The sequence below is a fragment of the Antedon mediterranea genome, chromosome 7 (assembly GCF_964355755.1).
Source record: "Antedon mediterranea chromosome 7, ecAntMedi1.1, whole genome shotgun sequence".
Taxonomy (NCBI): Eukaryota; Metazoa; Echinodermata; class Crinoidea; order Comatulida; family Antedonidae; genus Antedon; species Antedon mediterranea.
This window is the reverse complement of record NC_092676.1, coordinates 6674752-6696424: the sequence shown is the minus strand read 5'-3', so window position 1 is coordinate 6696424 and position 21673 is coordinate 6674752. Positions and strand designations below refer to the sequence as shown.

Sequence of the window (21673 nt, the reverse complement as noted above, 5' to 3'; positions counted from 1 at the left end):
TTAAAATAGACTTTGAGTATGTTATTTTGTCGTTTTAATACAGTTAATCTCGTCTTCAATTCATTCATTTAGCCAAAAACTTATTGGTTAGACCATTTGTTGCTTTAAATTATAGAGGTTTTTTTTCAGGTAAATACATTTTTTTTTCGATCCAATTTTTGGTCAAAGTTATGTTATATGTTACATTAAAATGTCAAATTTTTGGTCAAAGTGAATAACTATTATGTTACATTAAAATGACATATTAAACAAAAACATTTTAAGAAATATTTTTTAAGTGAGTGAGACATAGAAAAACTCGAAAGTAACGTCCTTTCTAGGATTATGTAGGCCTATACAAACTTAACTGTTGAGCTTATACATATTGAACGCAAACAATGCACATTTTAGATAATAGTATAAAAGCATACAATTTTAATATCATAAACAATATAACATATAATATTCCTCAATGTGATCCATGATTATTATAATTATTAAACTATGATTAAATAACAAGGTCAGACGACGTGGTAATAAGGTTTATCGCAATTAGCGTGTGCGATGTATGGTGGGAAGGATTTGGGAGCAAATGTCACAACGCGTACGTATGTGATTTGTTGTTGTTTGTACGTACGTCGTGACGTTTGCTCCCAAACCCTTCCCATCATGCATTGTGCAAGCTATTTGCGATAAACCTTATAATGCAACTGACACACAAATTATTGACTTGGAATTGATCATAATTATATAATAGATGAATAGAGGAGTATAGTCTATAGTTCGAGGGCATGGCAAAAGCTATAGACCAGCGAATAACCAATCAGATGCCGAGAATTGAAAGGTGCCGGTATATACTAGTAGATATTAGTAGTCCTAGTATAAAGTAATTATGAATTAGTAATACTAATCATATTATAAACGGTGATCGGTTAAATAGACGATGATAACGGTTATATAGACGATAATGATTGCGACGGTACGGTAGTACCGGTTTTTAACAAACGTCAAACCTTCTTAAATGTCAATACACTAAAAATAACAAACTTGCGATGTAGGTTTCTTCTGATCTAAAAGCGTACACACAGCAGCAGCGTCAATATTATTCATAAAAGGAATTCTAAAAAACAAAATGAAAACAAAATATGTAAATAGTTTATACATTAATTATTAAGATTCGTTCATTAGGCCTACTTGTATAAAGTAAAATATCGATTAAAAATAATTCTTCATTTTTCCTTTTGCAACTGCAAAACCACATAAATCAAACCGGCTCACATCGAAAACATATTACAAAAAAAGGCTTTAAACAATTCTCAAAATCAATTGTAATATTTAATTGTCGGCTTCAGCTTATTTTTGCAAGGCGCATAATATACTTTCAACATGTCTGTATTCAATGTCTTTTTTATGTTAGTCGATTAATCGACAAGAGTCGCTTGTGATTCGTCAAATCACAATGGTTGCGCTTACCTCCATGCGTTGCGTCCTAGGGGGAACCAAGCTGAAGTAATTTTGACCAATCACGACGAGATGTGTTAGTTAACCAAACTGTCGTTTGTGATTGATCAACTCAATTGGAGTTTCGTCCAAATTTGAAAAATTTGCGTTTGCACGGTTGAATTATCCTGTTGAATGTTCCTGTTATAGTGGACGAGTAGTCTCACTCTTATCTTCCCTGGTTTTGATCCTTATCGAATAGCCTACGCCAAACTAGGCGCCATGATAAAATTGTGATTACGCCCTCTAGCGTTATTACTTTCAAAGTTTTTAGAGAACTGCATTATTTGTAACTCACCTTTTAAACAATTGCGTAACAGGACTGTGTGGCAATTCCACAATTGTTATTTCTATTACGAGACATTTTAATGTAACCGGCTTCGCCCCAACTAGTACCCCAGCTGAAAGAATAAAACAATAATAGGGAGGTTTCGCAACCTTACGAATACGATAACGAAAACGGATACTTCATACATTTGTGAAACTTTTGAGCTGATCCCCATTTCATATTCGTAAAGCGTATTCGTGTTGACGAATATCACCAGTCATATTCGTAACTACAAAACGAGTATAGTTTTTGATCTATTTTGCACATTTTGCATTTGAATCAGGAATGATTCATGATTATAATATAATTATAGATTTATTGAAAGTAATTTACTAAAGTAATTTACTAAAACTAGACGCTTCGCTCGCGTACCATCTAGGTCGTGCCCACAGATGGTTCTCGAATACATAATAATTTCAGCGTTAAAAAACTGGCGATTTCAAATGTACGTACCGCAGGACAATAATGTCGTTTACAGGAACGGATAAATAGACACTGTGATTTATGTACTCAACTAAATTAGCACCCTGGGAATTACTTCCGAAAGAGAAACTTGTCACAAAATGAGACCAATTGTTTAAGTCAAATTTAAACAAACTTAATGTGTGTTTTATATGTAACATTAGGGTTGAGGGATGGAAGAGGAACAATTTTTTAATATATTCTTTATCCATTTAGTAACGAAATATTAATTGTTTTCATGTTTTACAAATAATATACTGTACCACTAAACTATGGAGGTATTTATACCCCCATGACTAAACACAGTAAAACATTGCGATGTAATACTTTGTTGAAACTATCACCGTCCTAGTCGATTGAAAAGTACAGTACGTGTAACGATACATCACTACGACGTGTATATGTTTATATAATGTAAAACAATTTGTGAAAACCACCTCTATTCGGGGCAAATCATAAATTCGATTTAATCGTCAATAAATATTGAATTATCTAACTCAACTTAATTAGTAAGCCTAATGGTTTTCAATTGTTTCTTAGAGCTAATTCATACTTAAGTTGGTTCCTACCCTACCCACCAAAGTTGTTCTGCGTTTAGGGCATGTGATGCACTGTAGGCCTATCCTCTATTGGCTTTACAACGCTACTCATGCCAGTGAGGGAAGGGCAGGTGATGATGTGGGTGGTTTAACTGCAATAATAAAGATTTGTACGTAATATACGGCGACTGAAAACGCTAGCTCATTATCCGTTAAAAAAAAATCTATACCCAACCTCTGCAGCACAGATTGAAAAAAAAATTGGATCGAATTTCTGTTATGAGTATACAGTACTTGCCTTTACGACGCCTGAGGGAACAGACACTTGTGGAACAGAGATTGGAATGTTCCATTCATCGCAAATCAATACATTTGTATAAACGTATATTAAATCTATCAAAATAATACTTTTTAAAGAAAATCGGCCTGTCTTCAACATTATGATGCTGTGCTCGAGCTGTTCAACCGGTTTTCAGCGATTAAAAACAATTATCGTAGGAGGAGATAGGAAAATGCGAAGCCTCCTCGCATTATTGTATGCGGGTATTTTTCAAGATGGACATGCATTAGACAGTGTATACCACGATCGGAAAACACCCCTATTTGGAGCAAATCGTTGAACCTAAATTCGTTTTAATCGTCAATAACTAATTATCGAACTCAATTTAATTAGTAAACAGGGTTTCATCAGGTGGTTAAAATCAGTATCGAAAGTACGAACCAACTTTACATACCATCGAGTAAACATTCTAGAAATAACGCGCGATTTACCGAATTTTGCCCTTACGTAAATTTATATATAGACTAGATGGTACGCTCGCTTCGCTCGCGCCCAGAGATGGTTCTCGAATACATAGTAATTTTAGCGTTAAAAAATTGGCGACTTCAAATGTACATGCAGGACAATAATACATGTCGTTTACTAACTAAAATTAGCACCCTGGGAATTACTTCCGAAAGAGAAACTCGTCACAAAATAAGACCAATTGTTTTGAAACAAACTGAATTTGTGTTTTGTATGCGACATGAGGGTTGAGGGATGGGGAAGAGGATGGGTGCAAAGACGAACAATTTTTAAATATATTCTTTATCCATTTAGTAACGAAATATTAATTGTTTTCATGTTTTACAAATAATATACCACTAAACCATGGAGGTATTTATACCCCCATGACTAAACACAGTAAAACATTGCTATTTAATACTTTATTGAAACTGTCACCGTATAGTCGATTGAAGTAGTACAGTACATGTAACGATACATTACTATTAATACGATGCTTATATTTTTTGTACAGTAATTAGATTAATTAATATTAACGTCAGGAGGAACTGTCAGTAATAAAGTAAACACCTCTTTTCGGGGAAAATCGTAAATTCGCTTTAATCGTCAATAAATAATTATCTAACTTAACTTAATTAGTAGGTCTAATGGGTTTCAATTGTTTCTTAGAGCCAGTAATATTTAAGTTGGTTCCTAACCACCAAAGTTGTTTTGCGTTTAGGGCATGTGATCCTTCGTACCGTAGGCCTATCCTCTAATGGCTTTACAATGCTACTCATGCCAGTGAGTGGGAGGGTGGTGGTGTGGGTGGTGGTTTAACTGCAATAATAAAGATTGTACATAATAGATGGCGACTGGAAAGGCTAGCTATTATCCGTTAAAAAAAATAACAAATCCAACCTATGCAGCACAGATTGGATAAAATGTATCGAATTTCTGTTATGACTTTACAGTACTTGTCTTTACGACGCCTGAGGGAATAGACACTTGCGGAACAGAGATTGGAATGTTCCATTTATCGCAGATCAAAACAGTTGTATAAATGTATATTAAATCTATCAAAATAGTATTTTTTAAAGAAAATCGGCCTGTCTTCAATATTATGATGCTGTACTCGAGCTGTTTAACCGGTTTTCAGCTATTAAAAACAAGTATCGTAGGAGGAGATAGGAAAATGCGAAGCATCCTCGTATTATTGTGTGCGGGTATTTTTCCATGGACAATCATTAGACAGTGTATACCACGATTGGAAAACACCCTATTTGGAGAAAATCGTTGAGCCTAAATTCGTTTTAATCGTCAATAACTAATTACCTAACTCAATTTAATTAGTAAACAGGGTTATATCAGATGGTTAAAATCAGTACCGAAAGTATGAACCAACTTTATATACCATCGAGTAAATATTCTATAAATTAACCTCGATTTATCGAATTTTGCCCTTACGTAAATTTATATATAGATGCCAAGTCAATTTTGATAAATAGTAGTTTTTAAAGTCTTCACTCGCTTTGATGTTACGCTAGGCCTAGGCAGCCAAGCACCAAGCAACACGTACCTGCGCTTCGCTCAAATTTACCGCAGTCATATTTTGGACGCGCCTCAATATTTCGTTGCCATGCGAAACAGATTTTTTTATGGCTTACGACGTGCGTGACGTATCCGTTTTCGTTATCGTATTCGTAAGATTGCGAAACCTCTCTAATACTAATAATACACTATCAGCTATACAGTAGATTTCTAATCAAATATATGTAATATTGATTATGATGACAATAATAATAATGTTTAATTGTTATAATTATGAATTGTTTTCTATGCAATAAATGTTGACCAGCAGTATATTCTTTAAAATGTATAAACTTTAATGTTTCTTTTCCCAATCACTTCTGAATTCACTATGTATTGATTGATTATTATGTTTAAGCTCTATCTACACTATCAAACGTTATGTAACAAAAAATGTGATGTGCCTGGACACGATGATGTCATATCATTACCATATTTGGGCATATCAAACTTTTTTGGTCAAACTATTTCAATAGTGTAAACTGCGCTTTAAATGTTTGATATGTGTAATGGCACTCTTCCCTGATTTTATCTTTGCCATTCTCAGCATATCTATCAGTTCTTGGTCAATAATCAATAATCAATCAATAATCAATAATCAAGAAATGAATGTTAATGTTCTCTTGTATGTTTGTTTCTTTCTTATTCAAGTTTTTGATAACAATTGTTTGTTTGTTTTATCTTTATACTGGGTGACCTCTTCAGTCAAAGACTGATCTCCCAGAGGGCCCAGTTGGTGATCAGTGGCTGTGATGTACTAATACACCGGGGTAACCCCCTACTCATCACGAAAGATGTACTAGGTTCTTTAAAGTGCACACGATTCTAAATAATAATTGTGTACTATAATTATCTTTAGCTTTAGCTATAATTTAGCTTTTGGTATATTTTACTTTCAATTTTGTAAATTTGTGTACGTAACATGCGATTAAGTTTTTTTCACTGTCATTTGTGATTATGTAATCAAATAAAGTCGCACGAAAGTTCCATAAAAGGTGTTATGTGTACACTCACCTATTCTTAACTATCCAATACTGCAATCCGCCCTCACTCGTGCCATAACCAACAATCAAGACTGCGTGATTCAGACGTTGACTGATACATTCCGGTTCATAGTAGACTCCTAATAAAATAAATTTGAATATTGTAGTCCTAATGTCTACGTATTATTTTTATAAATAATAATTTGACAAAATACGCCAAATTTTCCCATTTCAAACGTTCTCCCTCCGCTGTGAATTAGTCCCAAACTTATAACCAAATACAATTAAACTTGCGTAAATTGGTCCAAATTACCCTCATTGTACAACTGGAATGATAGGTGACCAGCATCAATTGCAGCTGAGATGGGTCCTTCGAAGTAACAGGCAGTGGCTAGACCGGCTTCATCCGCATACCCAATGTCTTTGTAACCGAGGACTTTAGAAACAAAATGTAATATATATTTGCAGAGTCCATCCTAAAGAAATACACAAATTAAATAATAGATAAATTATGACTAATGTGATAGATATAGATAATGATTAATTAATGCTCTGTCACTTTTCAAAGCGTGTAGTACCTCGCGTGTAACCTTAAATTATCCTACTTCAGGTTAACAGTTACATGCTACCATAATTCTCTAGGAAGTGTAGACGGTGATTCTCGGGATAATAGTGACTCGGGTAAAAAGGTTTTAGGACATTCTGGCCTGGACGTTTTCGGTCGGTTACTATTATTGAAATGCTTGATATTGATATATAAAACTAAACCTACTCACTAACCTCTTTCACAATTACTTCTACCGAGCGTAGAGTTAAAAAAAATTAAAAATTTTGTTATAAAACTCTTTATAATATCTTCCTAAGAAAGAAATATGGAACAATATCGTAATAGTGTAAACTAATGTTATCAAATCTACGTTTCGTGGTACATCTGAGATAGAAAAGGTAGGTATCCAAGGCGGAGATTTGTCCGAAGTTTTTCCATTGTGTCAGAATTAACTATAATGTATATATAGATAACCTAATAGGTTATTCATCACAATAAACAATTTCCTGAGAACACACAGGATACCTCACTTACTAACTAGTAAACACCAGCTAACACTGTTGTATAATTATAACATGCATGGGTACTTACAATTTAATAAGTTAATTTCGCACCACGTACTAATCAGTATTCGAAGAAGTAGTATTTAATAACATTTTAATGATACTACCTAGGCCTATTACTCTTTTTAAACATTTTGAGAACGCGGCGAGGCATTGACGTGTCCGAATAAAGCCATCTGCGTCCGTAATCGGACGTAGTGGCGTTAGTAGCGATATCTCTTTTAGTTGTTTGATTATTTTTGGACAAATTATATTGCAAATTAATAAAGATCAAATTGAATATATTATTCATAAAGCATCGGAGTATATTGTGGGGAATAGTATATAAAATTACATCAAGAGAACAGATAAGACCTTTTGTTGAGTAAGGTTGGCAGGAATACTGTGGGTTATCTGTGGTCTCGTTAGGACCTTGCGATACTTCTGCTCATGTGAAGCCGCCTAAAACGGAAGTTAGATTCAAAAGAAACTAAATAATGTATTAATTATACCAATTAGGATAGTATTTATTTGAATAAACGCCCAACACCTCCCCAATAAAACATCACTTAGAATAATAATCGCCCATCCACATTTATACACACAATATTGTATTATTTATAACACAGTTATACGATTTGTAGTAGAATTCATCAGACAATTCATCTACAATTTACCAAGCATTTTTTATATCTACCGAGTCATTATCATAACGGGAACCATTGCCTACAGTTTCTAGAGGGGAGAGAGCGAAAAATTATTTTAACCGACCGTTCGGGCGTCATTACGTTACTATAATAATAATAATAATAATAACAACTTTATTTAAAAACGGATGCAACACTTGAATCACCATATTGGTGTTTTTCACAAGGCCGTTACTTACTACAAAACTATTTATACTATTACACAAGTTATCAATTACAGTACAAAAACAACAACAACAACAAAAAAAAAAGAAAAAAAAAAAAGATTTCATGAAAAAATATAGAGTTTCAAGTATATTTTATCTTTGGTCATTTATCATTTTTTTAAATATATGTATATTAGGAGCTGTAATTGCATTTGAGTTTATAGCATTTAAACTATTCCATAGCTTTGCGCCAGAATACGAGAAACTTTTCTTTTTATACTCAGTGTTTGCCTTATGTAAACTTAGAATATCTTTTGATCTAGTATTATATGTTTGTTTGCGTTCATAGAATCTGTTTCTTAAGTAGGATGGTGTCAAGTTATTCATTATTTTATACATTGTGACTGCTTCGTTGTAATATTGTTTTTCTTCTAAATTAGGCCAATTTAAATCTTTGAGCGCCTGTGAGCTAGAGTCATACCTAGATGTATGTGTAATTATTTTAGCCGCTCTATTTTGGAGTACTTGGAGTTTATATTTGAGGGTTTGGTTACAACGACCCCATACTACATTGCAGTAGTCAAAATGGTGGGCTATGATAGATTTGTACATTAATGATTGAATATTTTGAGGGAAAATATTGCTGCATTTTTTTAGATAGTACAGACCTGATATTACTTTATTTTTCACCTGATCTATTTGTTTATGCCATTTTAAATTTTCATCGATAATAACACCTAAATGTTTACAGTTATTTACCTTTTCAAGTTTTGTACCGTCTATATTAATATTAATATCCATGTTAATCAATTTATTTAATTTTTGATGTGTTCCTAAAATCATATATTCAGTCTTTTTAATGTTTAGACTTAATTTGTTACTTGCTAACCATAGTTGTACATGTTTTAGATCAGTATTTACTTTGCTTATTATATCGTGTATGTCTTTAGATGCATAATATAACGCAGTGTCATCTGCGTACATGCTTACATTTACATGAGAAACTGAGTTAGGTAGATCATTAATATACATGATAAATAGAAGGGGCCCTAATATTGATCCCTGAGGGATTCCACAAACACTATTAGACTTTACCGAATCAACATTGTTAATATTAGTAATATGTGTACGATTTGTTAAATAATTTTCAAACCATTTGATAACATGATTAGCAAAATTAAAATTGTGTAGTTTTTTTATTAGTATCTGGTGATTAACAGTGTCGAAAGCTTTTTTGAGATCAAGCATTATTAGTCCTATGTATTTACCATTTTCAATACTGTCAATCCAATCTTCAGTTATATTTATTAATGCCGATGATGTCGAGTAATTTGGCCTAAATCCAGATTGTTGATTGTATAATTTAGGGTTGATTTGTGGATAGAGTTGGTCAAAGACAGCGCGTTCAATAATTTTTGATAAAATTGGTAGTACAGAAATTGGCCTGTAGTTAGATGGTTCACTTCGGTCGCCATTTTTAAAAATTGGGCATATTCGTGCATTTTTCCATTTACTTGGGAAGTCGCTGGTTCTTAGAGATAAATTAATTAAAAATGTAATGGGTTGTACAATTGAGTTGATTGCTAATTTTATTAGTTTAGCAGGAATTTCATCAGTTCCTGTAGCCTTTTTGTCAGATAATGATAAAATTTGTTTATATACATATTCCTCGTCAACAAGTGTGAAATTGATTTTGTCTTCACCTTGATTTGGGTATTCATAATTTACATGGTTATTTTCAAATTGAGGAATTTGTTTAGCTAGGTTAGGTCCTATGTTTGCAAAAAACTCATTTAAAGTATTAGCTATCTTGTAAGAATCTGTTTCAAGGCCATTTATTGTATTTATACTACTTATAACACTTTTTTTATTCTTAGATGGTACAATATATCTTATGTTTTTCCAGATTATTTTGGAATCTTTTGTATTTAATTGTTCAGAGAAATAATTTTTTTTTGATCTCCTGATATCGTAATTTACTTTGTTTTTTAATTCACGGTATTCGTTCCATAATTGAGGACAATTTTCTTTACTCGCTCTTTTTTTCATTGAGTCACGTTTTCGCATTTGTAATATTACATTTTTTGTGAGCCATGGACTATCTTTATTTCGAACCCGTTTTTTCTTTAAAGGTACATGTTTATTAACAATTTGTAAAAACTTGTCTTCAAAAAACTGCAGAGCGTCATTCACATTTGTATATGAAGTTATTTCATGCCAATTTACATTTAACATATCAATTTGTAGTTTTTCCTCATCAAGGTTATTATAGTTCCTTTTTGTTTTATATTTATGGTTATGTTTTGGTTTTTCTTCTTTACCAATGACAGCGTAAATAGCTGAATGATCACTAATTCCTGTGTTAAGTACACCCGAGGAAGAAATTCGGTTTGGAAAGGATGTATAAAAATGATCAATCAGAGTTTTACTTTGGTTTGTTATCCTTGTCGGTTCAGTTATAATTTGTGTTAGAAAATGGTTATTAGTTATATCCATTAATTTTTGTGTATAGCAAGTAGGGTTTTGTGAAAGTGTGTCACAATTGACATCTCCTATTATTATTATTTCTTTGTTTAGACATTCGTTTTCTTCTAAAATTTGTTCAAAAATATCTAAAAGTTGAATTTTTGAGTTTGGTGGGCGGTACCATGCTATTAAAATGATTGGTTTAGTTTTTGGTTTACAAAGTTCGATTACTACTATCTCAAGCTCCATTTTCATGAAATCATTTCTTAGTTTACAAGTAAAACATCCTCCTCTATTTACATAAACTGCAACCCCTCCCCCTTCCCTATTTCTGTCATTTCTATAAATATCATAGCCATTAATGTGTATTGATTCATCTTTAATTACATTATCTAAACGTGTTTCATTGAGTGCTATGATATCAATAGAATTGTTGTTGATTAGATACTTAAATTCATCAAATTTGCTTGGTAGAGAAACTATATTCAATCCTAGGATACTTAGACCATTATTTAAAAATACTTTACAATTTTCAGTTAAATTATTATGTTCATTTAGCGAACAGTTATGTTGATAGTTAATTGTTTCATTTTTATTTGAATTGATCGTATACGTTAAATTTGAGGCAACTCCAGGTGGTATAATATCATTTATATAAGTTTGTTGAGTGTCCACCTCGTCATGGGGATTTTGTTCTAATTCATTGTCATTAATCATAGAATTTACGGCTAAACCCTCATTGCCTATTTCCTAGTAATCATAAAATGCTTGGCAAAACTTAGCCTTATGTCCAACAGAGTTACATTTCCAGCATGTAATCGGTGCTCTATGACGACATATCCTCTGCACATGTCCACTCTCACCACAGTTGAAGCAGGGATTCAGAGCTTCCTGGTTGAAGGATGAAACAGATAAGTATCGTTGTTTGCCTTCTGGGTTTCGTTGTCTCGCTGGTGTACGTATTACTTGCACTGCTCTATTAATACTTCTTAGTAGGACTGATGTACCTTTCTGGTTGAGGTGTAGGCCATGTCTTGTAAAGTAATTTGAATGTACACCGTGTGCATCTGTGAAATAGTTGGTATGGTCAATGTACAAATGGCCAAAAACCGTTTGGAGCATATCATTTGCTTCAGCAATTTGTCTGTTAAAATTTGTATTGTCAAGACGAGGACAGATTCCCGAGACGAGCACCTTTCCAGATATCCTTTGTTGCAAATATGTTGTTATTTGAAGAAAGTCTTTGTGAAGTTTGCTAATGTTAAAATCTTCTCGACTACAATCATTTGTTCCAGCATGAATTATTATGTTAGTAACATTTTCCAGATTCATATGTGTTACAGCATTGTAAAGTTGACTAACAGTAAAGCCTCGCTTTGTCCTGACTGATGTATCACTTAGACCTCTTGTTTTAATTAGTTTCAACATGGAATCTCCGATTATCAAATTTGTTGTATTCACAGTGTGAGATGCATTATCATTGTTTTGGACGTTGTATGTTGAGTTTTGGATGGCTTGATCAGATTCAGGAATTAACGGCTCAGGTGAAGTGGGGAGCTCATCTGGCAGTCGAACAAAATGGTTACTAGTTTGGATCTCGTGATCATTACCATTCAGACTTATTTCCTGGCAACAGTTATGAATAGGCTGATAAAATGTGTTGTGTTTTACATCAAGCTCTGATCGTAGGCTAGTAATTTGTGCCTCAAGGTGTTCATTTCTCTCACTTAGTTCCTTAAAAGATGTCGAAAGTTGGGCAAAGTTAGCGTGAACAGTTTTCAGATCGTGTATTTGTTTCCGTAGATCTTTTATTGTGTCATCCTTACTTTTCACTTTGTTTTTTAAGGAGGGTGTCAGATCCCAGTGCTCGGGTGTTTGGGTAACTATATTGGTTGTTCTTGTTGCAATTGATTGTGTAGAAACTTCACGAATCTCAACTGAAGAAGTAATCGTAGCAGCATCAAATGTTCTGGGATTATTAGTAAATCGCTTAATTGGTGTGGAAGCCGAGGGTGTTATTAAATAAGAAGGCATACTTAAGATAGATAGCTCTAAATCCCTGAATTCCTTCAAAATTGATTCTTCATCGTCATTGTCAAATGTCCGATTAGCTGGACACACCAGGCTATTAGATATGAGATTTGCCATTGTAAGAGTCAAGTTTAAAACGGGCAGTGGGCTTGTTTGTGCCTATGAGTCAGTTCAATATAAACAGGATGCGAATTTACAGGTTATAATAATCTGTTTTGCTTATAACTACTTGAAAATACTAGGAGTAGGTCATACGTGTCCAGTGTATGGATAGTCACTTTCTGCTACAGCACCCCCGAATTCAAACAAATATTCAATAGCCCATTGCATGTGTGTTCCTCCATTACAACCAGAGTTATCCGTGCTGCAGTCGATAAGTTGTTGTTCACTGAGACTTATAAGTTTTCCTGTTTTTATTTGCGCTGCACCTTCCACAGTACCAGTCTATAAAAAAGGATTAGTTCGTATTTAATTTTGTAACAAACATGATCTTGTGTTATTATGGCTTTTGTAATTTGTTTGAATAAATTAATCAATTTAAACGGAATTTATTAGGTCCTTTTGTACTGATTGGAGCTTATTTAGCAGGGAGAGTTATATGAAATTTGATTCCATTGTATCCATTTGTTGTTTTTTGTGTATATATTTTGATAGAATATGGAGAAAATGCAAAATGCTAGGATCAAGTTTGAAATTTTATTCAACCACATGAGTCAGAAGAAATTATTTTCATGACTACTGTAAGTTACTGAATTAATATGTTATTTATGGTTGGTTTACTTTGAAGATAATGTCCTAAAAATAAATAAATTGAAATAGTTTAAATTCTAAATTATCTTAATAATGAATATTCATATAAATAATTCATCAGAGAAAATAATTCTTTAAAAAGTCACATTATCTATAAATGTTCAATTTATTGAGACTTATTGTTGTGTGGCTTTATAATTTTAATAACAATTAATTCTATAATTATTATGTTTATATATTATAGTTATAGTGTGGTATAGTAAAGACTTTTTTCCATTCTATAGCTTGGACCAGCTTTCCAGACCGTTGACAGATGCTGCAGTCCTAGAAAGCCCATCAGCCTTCATTAGAAAAGTTCATATTTATTTTGATTCGCTGTAACTGTATTTTGTCTTTACGTCTTTTATGTGTAAACTGACTTTGGGGTTGGGTCAACCGGCTCAGCTACAGTGATTAAGTTCACTTAGGTTGACCCTGGTCTCCCCAATTTCAGTTTTTTTTGTTTTGTATATATTTAAATAGACCAAATAAATAATGAAATGAAATGAAATGAAATGAAAAATGGTCTCAAAATATAATAAATTAATATACAGCAACATATATAAACTTACCGTAGAAAATGCCCAGCCTGATCCACATAGTCCCTAAACACAAATCGAAACAGAATAGAAACATTCATTTACACTAAATATGTTTTACTAAAGAACTTATAACACAAGAATCTCCTGTTCGTCCGAAGCGCGTAACAATTTCGAAAGGCATTGTGGGATAGAATAGAGCTATGGGTGGCGCCATTGTGAGCCATGGAGTAGGGCGCCCGCATCAAATTAGAAAGTCAAAATCATAGAGGGGATCTGCTAATGCTCTAGAGGGGTAGAGTAATTGACTGAGGAGTAGGGCACCCGCATCAAATTAGAAAGTCAAAATCATAGAGGGAATCTGCTAATACTCTAGGGGGTAGAGTAATTGACTGAGGAGTAGGGCGCCCGCATCAAATTAGAAAGTCAAAATTATAGAGGGGTTCTGCTAATACTCTAGGGGGGTAGAGTAATTGACTTCCTAGTTTGGAGGGGGCGCTGCTCCATGCTGTAAAATGGCGTCGCCCAGTTTGACCTTTTAACCCTGTATTTCCGATACTGTGTTTTGAATGCAAATTGAAGAACAGGAGATTCTTGTGTTATAAGTTCTTTGGTTTTACTAAAAGTGTACGCTCCGGGTATAATTTGTTTAGCTTATCCTACCTTTACTAAACTTATATTTTACAATAATAATAATAATAATAATTATAATAACACAAATAAATATACAATTATTATTGTTTTAAGTATTGAATTTGTTCTGCCTCTTCATCTGTGAACATCTTTTTAATTAAACATTATTTTCGGTTGCTTCATCTATTTACAATCATGTCTATCAACAATATGATTTTTTGTTTGTAAAACCATATGTTTCTCCTGACTATCATGTTTTCAAACATATTTTTAACCCACAGACATTGTTTACAAGAAATTTAATTTTTAATAAACATAGTATTTTCCTGTGTACAATTTTAACATTATAAACAAATTCCGGTAGCACCACTTTAAAAAAAAAATCGAAGGCTTATTTCATAAAGCTAATTCTGCTTTACCGCTGACGAAAATCAAATAATATACAACAGAGGTTGTAAACACGGAGCTATCCTTTACTTAAACATTGACGAATAATAAATGATAATACAAATCAAACTCTGAAAAATTATACTTTTATATTTTGAAATGTGTGTTTTTATCTTCAGTTTTTTTCAGAGTTTGTATCATAATATTATAGTCTTGATTATATTTATACTCTTATTAGACACTCTGGTTTATTAGTATTAATTCTAGTAACTTCATTATTAACATTATTACTTTTTTTTTTATCAAATATGCAATATGTTTTGTAATAGATAACATAACAAAAAATATGCAGAAAATAATGTAAACATATATTTTTTTTTTGTACTACGTATAGGCCAAAATATTAAAATTATTATTAATATTAAAGATGTATTGTCCATTGAAACACGAAAAAAATGAAAGTCAAAATATTCTAGATTTAAATTGGCCATATCAAAGTATTAAAGTTATTCATTTTAAGCCGAAAATTCGAGCCAAAAACAACAAGTTTACGTAATTAACCGGTAAATTAATTTGATTACATTTTTATGGAAAATCGTCGCGAGCGAAAGTAAACAAAGATTTCAAACCATGAGTATGTATTACGCATGATGCTAATTAGGATTGTTTACAACTCGTCACGGTTTGAGAAGGTGTTTTCACACAGATCGCAAGGAAGTTTTATGATTATGCATACAGAGTAGCCAAACAAGCGCGTTGCATTATGAGATATGTTTTGATCGAAAACTTTGACTGGAACAAAAAAAAAAAATTCTGTATTTCAGTTAAATGATTTTCTTTTCGACTAATTTTTATTGAAAATTAATAACTATTATGATACTTCAAAATGACCCACTTTTTTTCGAAATATTAAATTTTTTTTTTTTTTAGTCAAAGGGACAATACATGTTTAAAGAGGAAAAAATAAGAAAATAACGAACATTCTGTAATTGTTGTTTATGAAACATTGAATAAATAAAGGTGGTGTTTAACCACAAAAGATAATAAAAAAAACCAGTTATGTATTGTGTCATCTGCTAAGATAGCGGAAACGGTTCGTATACAATATTGTCTGCTTGCATAAATAAGAGCCCGAATATAATATTCAAATAACAGAAACTAATCGTTAATAAAATTGTTTAAAAACTTACCTGATCCTTCACTCGTGTGACCGCTCCCTTTGTGCGCCAATCTACTTCTGGAGGATTTGTAGAATTGCTGGGTTTTATATAGGTTGATCCGCGCGTTCTGTTTACTCTTCGATAGCCATTGTAAATCGAAACAAATTCAGAATTTCTCTAAAAAAAAGGGGTAAAAAGAATACTATTGTAAATTGGAATTATGCGTTAAAAACTTCATATTATTATGGACCTTCTTATATCATGTAGAAAATTGAAATCGGGTAATAATATGTCAAAAACTGAATATTTGAAACCTGCATCAATTTGCATTCCATACATGCACGCCTTCGACACACCTAAATGTTGCAACTTCGACACGTTACGACAAAAATACTTTCTATAACGCTCATTATTTACCAGATCAGCAAACTTGTTGATTCCAACGGTAAAATTGTGAAGTCCTTTGGCGTATTCAGCGTTGTGTTTTTTAATGAACTTCTGGTGGTCTTCAAATACAGATCTGCGGTAGACTTCTTCTTTTGGCGTGTATGCTTTGTCTGAAGAATAATAGAAAAGCATGAAATTAATCAGACAATGGGATTGGTGGTAATAATTAAAGTGGAATAATAATAAAGTATAACTCCAAGGCTTACGTAATCTTGTCAGAACATTGTTGATATCTTTAATTGATTTATCTTCAATATATAAAACTAACTGTAGTTGTATTATAAATTGTCCAATAAAAAAGTAAGTTCTTACCAAATTGTTTTTTAAACTTCTCCCATTCCATATTTGGCATTGCCACAGCGGCGGCAACAAGTAACACGCACAGAAAGAGTTTCATGTTCGTTAGTGGACGGTGGTGGTCAGATAAAAAAACACAACCTGAATGATGATAAGGTCCGTTACCTAATATAGTAATATAGCATATTCTGGGCATCGCAAAACCAGTCCTAACAATAACATTTGCGACCAAAGTACAAAATAGGTAGCGCTGTTTTTCAAAACAATAATATAACAAAAATATTTTCCAAACAACGCGAACATTTTTTTGGTTTCGTGTACGAAAAAAAGGACTATTAAACAATCGTCCAATAAAATGACAGGAATTTATTTAGGTGTTATATAATAGCTATTATTTCCTTCACTGTGATATTCGAAGTATCAATAATCACATAAACAATTGTTGAACTAACTACACTTAAACTCAAACAAACACTCCTTTACAATAATATAGGTAGGCCTATATCGGAAACATCGTTCAGATCATATTTACCGAGCTATGACTTCCTCGTATTAGATAGGGAGAGTCGTAAAGGAAGAGGAGTTGGTATGTTTGTTTCTTTGAAAATAGATATAAAGGAGAGAAATGATCTATGTAGTGAATCTTGTGAATGTATTTTTATTGGAAAAATTGAAAAAAAAATGAAAATACAATTGTCATATTATTATACAGACCTTCATATTCGAATATATAACATTTTAATAGATCAATAGACGATATTCCCAAGGCCGAAATAAAGCTCTTAAAATAGGAGCTAAAGGACACCGAAAACAACAGACAACCCGACGCTACCGGCCTACATGCTATTTGGATATAAATGGGAAAAACAAATGAGAGAAAAATCAATAAAACAGAAAGAGATAATAAACTAGCAGCTAATGCTGTCATATATGTTAAGCGAAACAACGAAATAATCTTGCAAAAAGGAAACAAACTCTTCAGGGCAAATTGCAGACAGCAATAAACAACAAACAAAGCAAGATAGATAGCGTAGGACGAAATACGAACCCAGGTAGCCATCGACGCATCAGCCTTCCAAACTGTTAACCTAGAAAAAGGTCAGTCAGAAATTGTCGTATGCTCAAACTCTTATTAAAACAAATAATTATGTACACACATCGAGCTTCCAAAAGCAAGCCATCTGTACTACTAATAGGAAATTCTCACCTTAAACAAGTTTAAACAAGTCGCCTTTTACCAAGAGTAGATATACACGCATACACTAACGATCAATATTGGAAACGTACTCGATGAAACAACACCGAACTAACAATCCACAAATAACCAACTTTGTAAATCAGCTCCGGAAAGTGCGCATAAACGCTATACAACACAGTCACAAAACCACCAGACACTAAATGTTTGATCTCACTTGGCTTGCCACGAGCAGGCCCACTAAATTGCAGAGTTGAAATAGCCAACTCGTGTATTAAGCACAATGTACGTACTGACCAACTACCAAACCTAACACTCTACGACAATAGCAACTTCTTACGAAACGGCGAGCTGGTCAATACATTTCTAGCATCTGATGGATACCATCTATCAGATGGAGGTACCACCCTATTGGCCAGTAACGTCGGATACAAAGATGAAAAAATTATAGGTATGTCTCGCAGAAAACCTAATACAGGGAGAGGTAGACCACGTTTCAGAACCTTCTTGTAACTGAAATTAAGTAGTAGAAATAAGGAAATAATTATAATATATTCATTTATAAAATAAAAATTTCGTATAGACTAATATAACAACAACATACAAAATAAAAGCATGGATAGCATACAGCTAACGATGATGAAAACGAAACATCTTATATATACTGTTTATTCCAATATATTGGAAACGGTAATAAGGAACATGACGAATTCATTGAATATAGTCTCAGAAATAATAAGCTAAATGCTATTAAGACATGTTCTTATAATATGAGTCTATATGATTTTAACGAATCTATTAAAGAAACTAAAACATATTATCAATAAATACATTGATGAACTAACTACACACCAAAACTTAACCAACCACTACTTTACAATAATAGGTAGGCCTATATCGGAAACATGGTTAAACAATATGAACTATGACTTCCTCGTATTAGATAGGGAGAATCGTAAAGGAAGAGGAGTTGGTATGTTTATTTCTTCTAAAATAGATATAAAAGAGAGAAAGGATCTATGTATTGAATCTTGTGAATGTATTTTTTTGGAAATAATTGATTATTTTATTGAAAAAACAAACAAACAAACAACAAACATTTTTAGACGATATTCTCAATACTATTATTGATACCGAGGGAAAATCATGCCAAATAATGTTTGATTTTAACATTAATTTACTTAAGCACGCATCAAAAGATCTTGTAAGTGATTTTCTAGAAGTCATGATTTCGCATTCCTTTTGCCCATCCATTTCAAAACCCACATTTTTTCGACCTTTTTATTTGTTTACATAATTGGTTAAAACATATTATAGCCCAGGGTACAATATGTCAACATAATATATGAAATATTAACACATGGCAACAAGCACTACCGAACGAGTATAATAAATCTACTGTTATTATAAAATAATAGCATATATGCCAACACTCTCGTTTGGGTTCGTCTCCCGGGAGCCAAATATTGTGCTCCCGTTTTTCAACATTTTCTCCCGTATTACGAAGATAACTGAATTTTGATTTATATGTGTGGTTTTTCTGTATTAAAATATAACAAAATGGCTTGCACACAAGCACATTTACAATATTTAAGGCATGTATGACCATCATTCTGCCGTCATTTTTCCCCTTACATAGCCACCACCACGCGATGTGATAGTCCATGGGATTTAGCTAAAAAATGACCCTTTTCTCACACAAATTGCAAGAAAAGGTTTTTTTGATGAAATGTGTTCTTTAGACCCTAATGAACACATTTATCAACGTTAGGACATTTTTTGACAACGGGAAGTAGCCTAATTTGCATAATTAAAAATGGCCGCCATTTTTAATAACGTACTCTGTATCTTGGAAACCGCTAGTCACAGATACTTACTTAATTATGGTGTCAAAATCGTTAGGATATATGTTTTTATATTCACTTTATTGAAAAAGTTTGTCCAAAAATGAATGGAAGTGCTATTTCTAACATTATTGACCTTTGACCTTGAATTCTCATATCTCAGCAACCACTAATCGGAGATATACAAATTAGGGCTCAAATTGTTCAGAAACTACACATTTATTTATAACATACTGCACTCCTTACTTCTCGATAATAGATAGAGGGCGCTATTGACCTTAACAAACACAATCTTCTGTTTTTATACAGCTCACTGTGTGGGTTGGTCGGTCGATTGGTCGGTTGAAACACTAACTTGAGCAGGCGACTGCAGCCATGTACTGTATATGGCCTTGTTTAATGTTGGCATGTATGGAATAGCCACGATATTACAGTAATATTGTCGCTATTCTATCCAAATTGTGAATTTTTTTTCTTAAAGACTTTTTGTAGGCCTACCAAACATGTTGCCAAATGTTACCGTGCACGTACAAATAATAGGCACTCTTGAGCGTAGACGACGACCGCCAGTATATCTCTCTCCCTCCCCTGTCACGCGGCGCGGGGCCCTTCTGAATCGCTTGGCTCTGGTGATACAGCATAGGCCTTCCTAGCTAGAGGCCTCGCATTCAAACGCCGCGCAAAATGTATTGCTTTTAACACAGCCATTTTAATCCAATTAAAATGTTATTTCGTTAAACAATTAAATTAGAAGTTCAAATGTTATTTAGAGTTTCGAAAATGCCACTTTTAAGTTTAATTTGAACTGTCTTTTTAAGGTTATATGCCATTATTTCTAGTGAGTCGTTATCCGTAAACGGTAAAATTCGAACTTTATCGTCTTCAAAAAGTTACGACGGAATTTCACGCTAAGCTCCGCCCACTTTGTTGAAGCTCATTCATTATTAATGAGCACCGTCCTGTGGCTTCCCGTCCTGTTTTGTAAAGTCCCTATTAACATTTTTAGAACAGCAGCTAATCATAAAACAATCATAAATATGTACTTTTATGATATTAAGTATTGAAGAGACCGTTAAAAAATTGTAAACAATCAAGAGACAACGTATTGATATAATAGTTATATAGTTTAATATTTATAACTTATTTATAATATGAAACTAAATGATGATTGAATCATGGACAAAATAAGTAGGATGATATTATATCGACGGTGACATCAAACGAGTTTCCACCGAGCTATCCTATGCAAAAGCACGGTTGCCAAACATGCTCTTTGAACACCATGTATGTTGCCACTAATCAAGATCAACAACATTTAGAAATCGTATGCGCAATATAATATTACTCTATTGATGCATCTGCATCGAGTGATTGAGAACAAGATATTGCCATACAGAAATTTGTGATCTTTTTGTGAACTTTTCTTTTCTGAATTATTCTGCCTAAATATGTTTTAATAAATAAAAATAAAAAATAAATAAATACAACTATTTTGATTAAAATCGGACTACGGAAAGTTCACTTTCTTAGGAAAGGTTTTAAGTAGTTCATATTATTAATAAAATGTAATTTTTATTTGAATTATCTTCTTCTTCAGAAAACCTCCGAAAATTTAAAATTACGTTACAATACTAAATTACGCATTTGACCATGTATTTATTAACCATGTGCCATAATTTAGTTTTAAATACAGTATATGACAAAGCACCAGTTTTTTTTTTGTGAATCTTTTTGATGTGATTTTATTTATAATAATTGTGGTGCCTGGTGATTTAATTGAAATAGTGTATTATAATGCT

General features: G+C 32.8%; 1 protein-coding gene across 1 annotated transcript; it reads right to left on the bottom strand.

Annotated features, from left to right (window-relative positions):
- Positions 1-706: 706 nt before the first annotated feature.
- On the bottom strand, positions 707-18181 carry LOC140055055 (digestive cysteine proteinase 1-like). Its single transcript, XM_072100229.1, has 10 exons — positions 18043-18181; positions 16851-16976; positions 16509-16648; positions 16122-16268; positions 13945-13977; positions 12839-13027; positions 6458-6620; positions 6176-6284; positions 1778-1880; positions 707-1099 (listed from the first exon to the last, which is right to left on the bottom strand). The coding sequence occupies exons 2-9, from the start codon at positions 16933-16935 to the stop codon at positions 1781-1783; spliced, it is 966 nt and encodes a 321-aa protein (XP_071956330.1). The 5' UTR covers positions 16936-16976; positions 18043-18181; the 3' UTR covers positions 707-1099; positions 1778-1780.
- Positions 18182-21673: the final 3492 nt, after the last annotated feature.

What these genes read in the sequence shown, in the direction of transcription:
- LOC140055055 (XM_072100229.1), bottom strand. Translation starts at nt 16,935, where the DNA reads ATGAAACTCTTTCTGTGCGTGTTACTTGTTGCCGCCGCTGTGGCAATG. An exon ending in TCAACAAGTTTGCTGATCTG is followed by an intron (nt 16,269 to 16,508) that starts GTAAATAATGAG and finishes CCTTTTTTTTAG; the next exon opens with AGAAATTCTGAATTTGTTTC. An exon ending in ACTATCCATACACTGGACAC is followed by an intron (nt 6,621 to 12,838) that starts GTATGACCTACT and finishes GTATTTCTTTAG; the next exon opens with GATGGACTCTGCAAATATAT.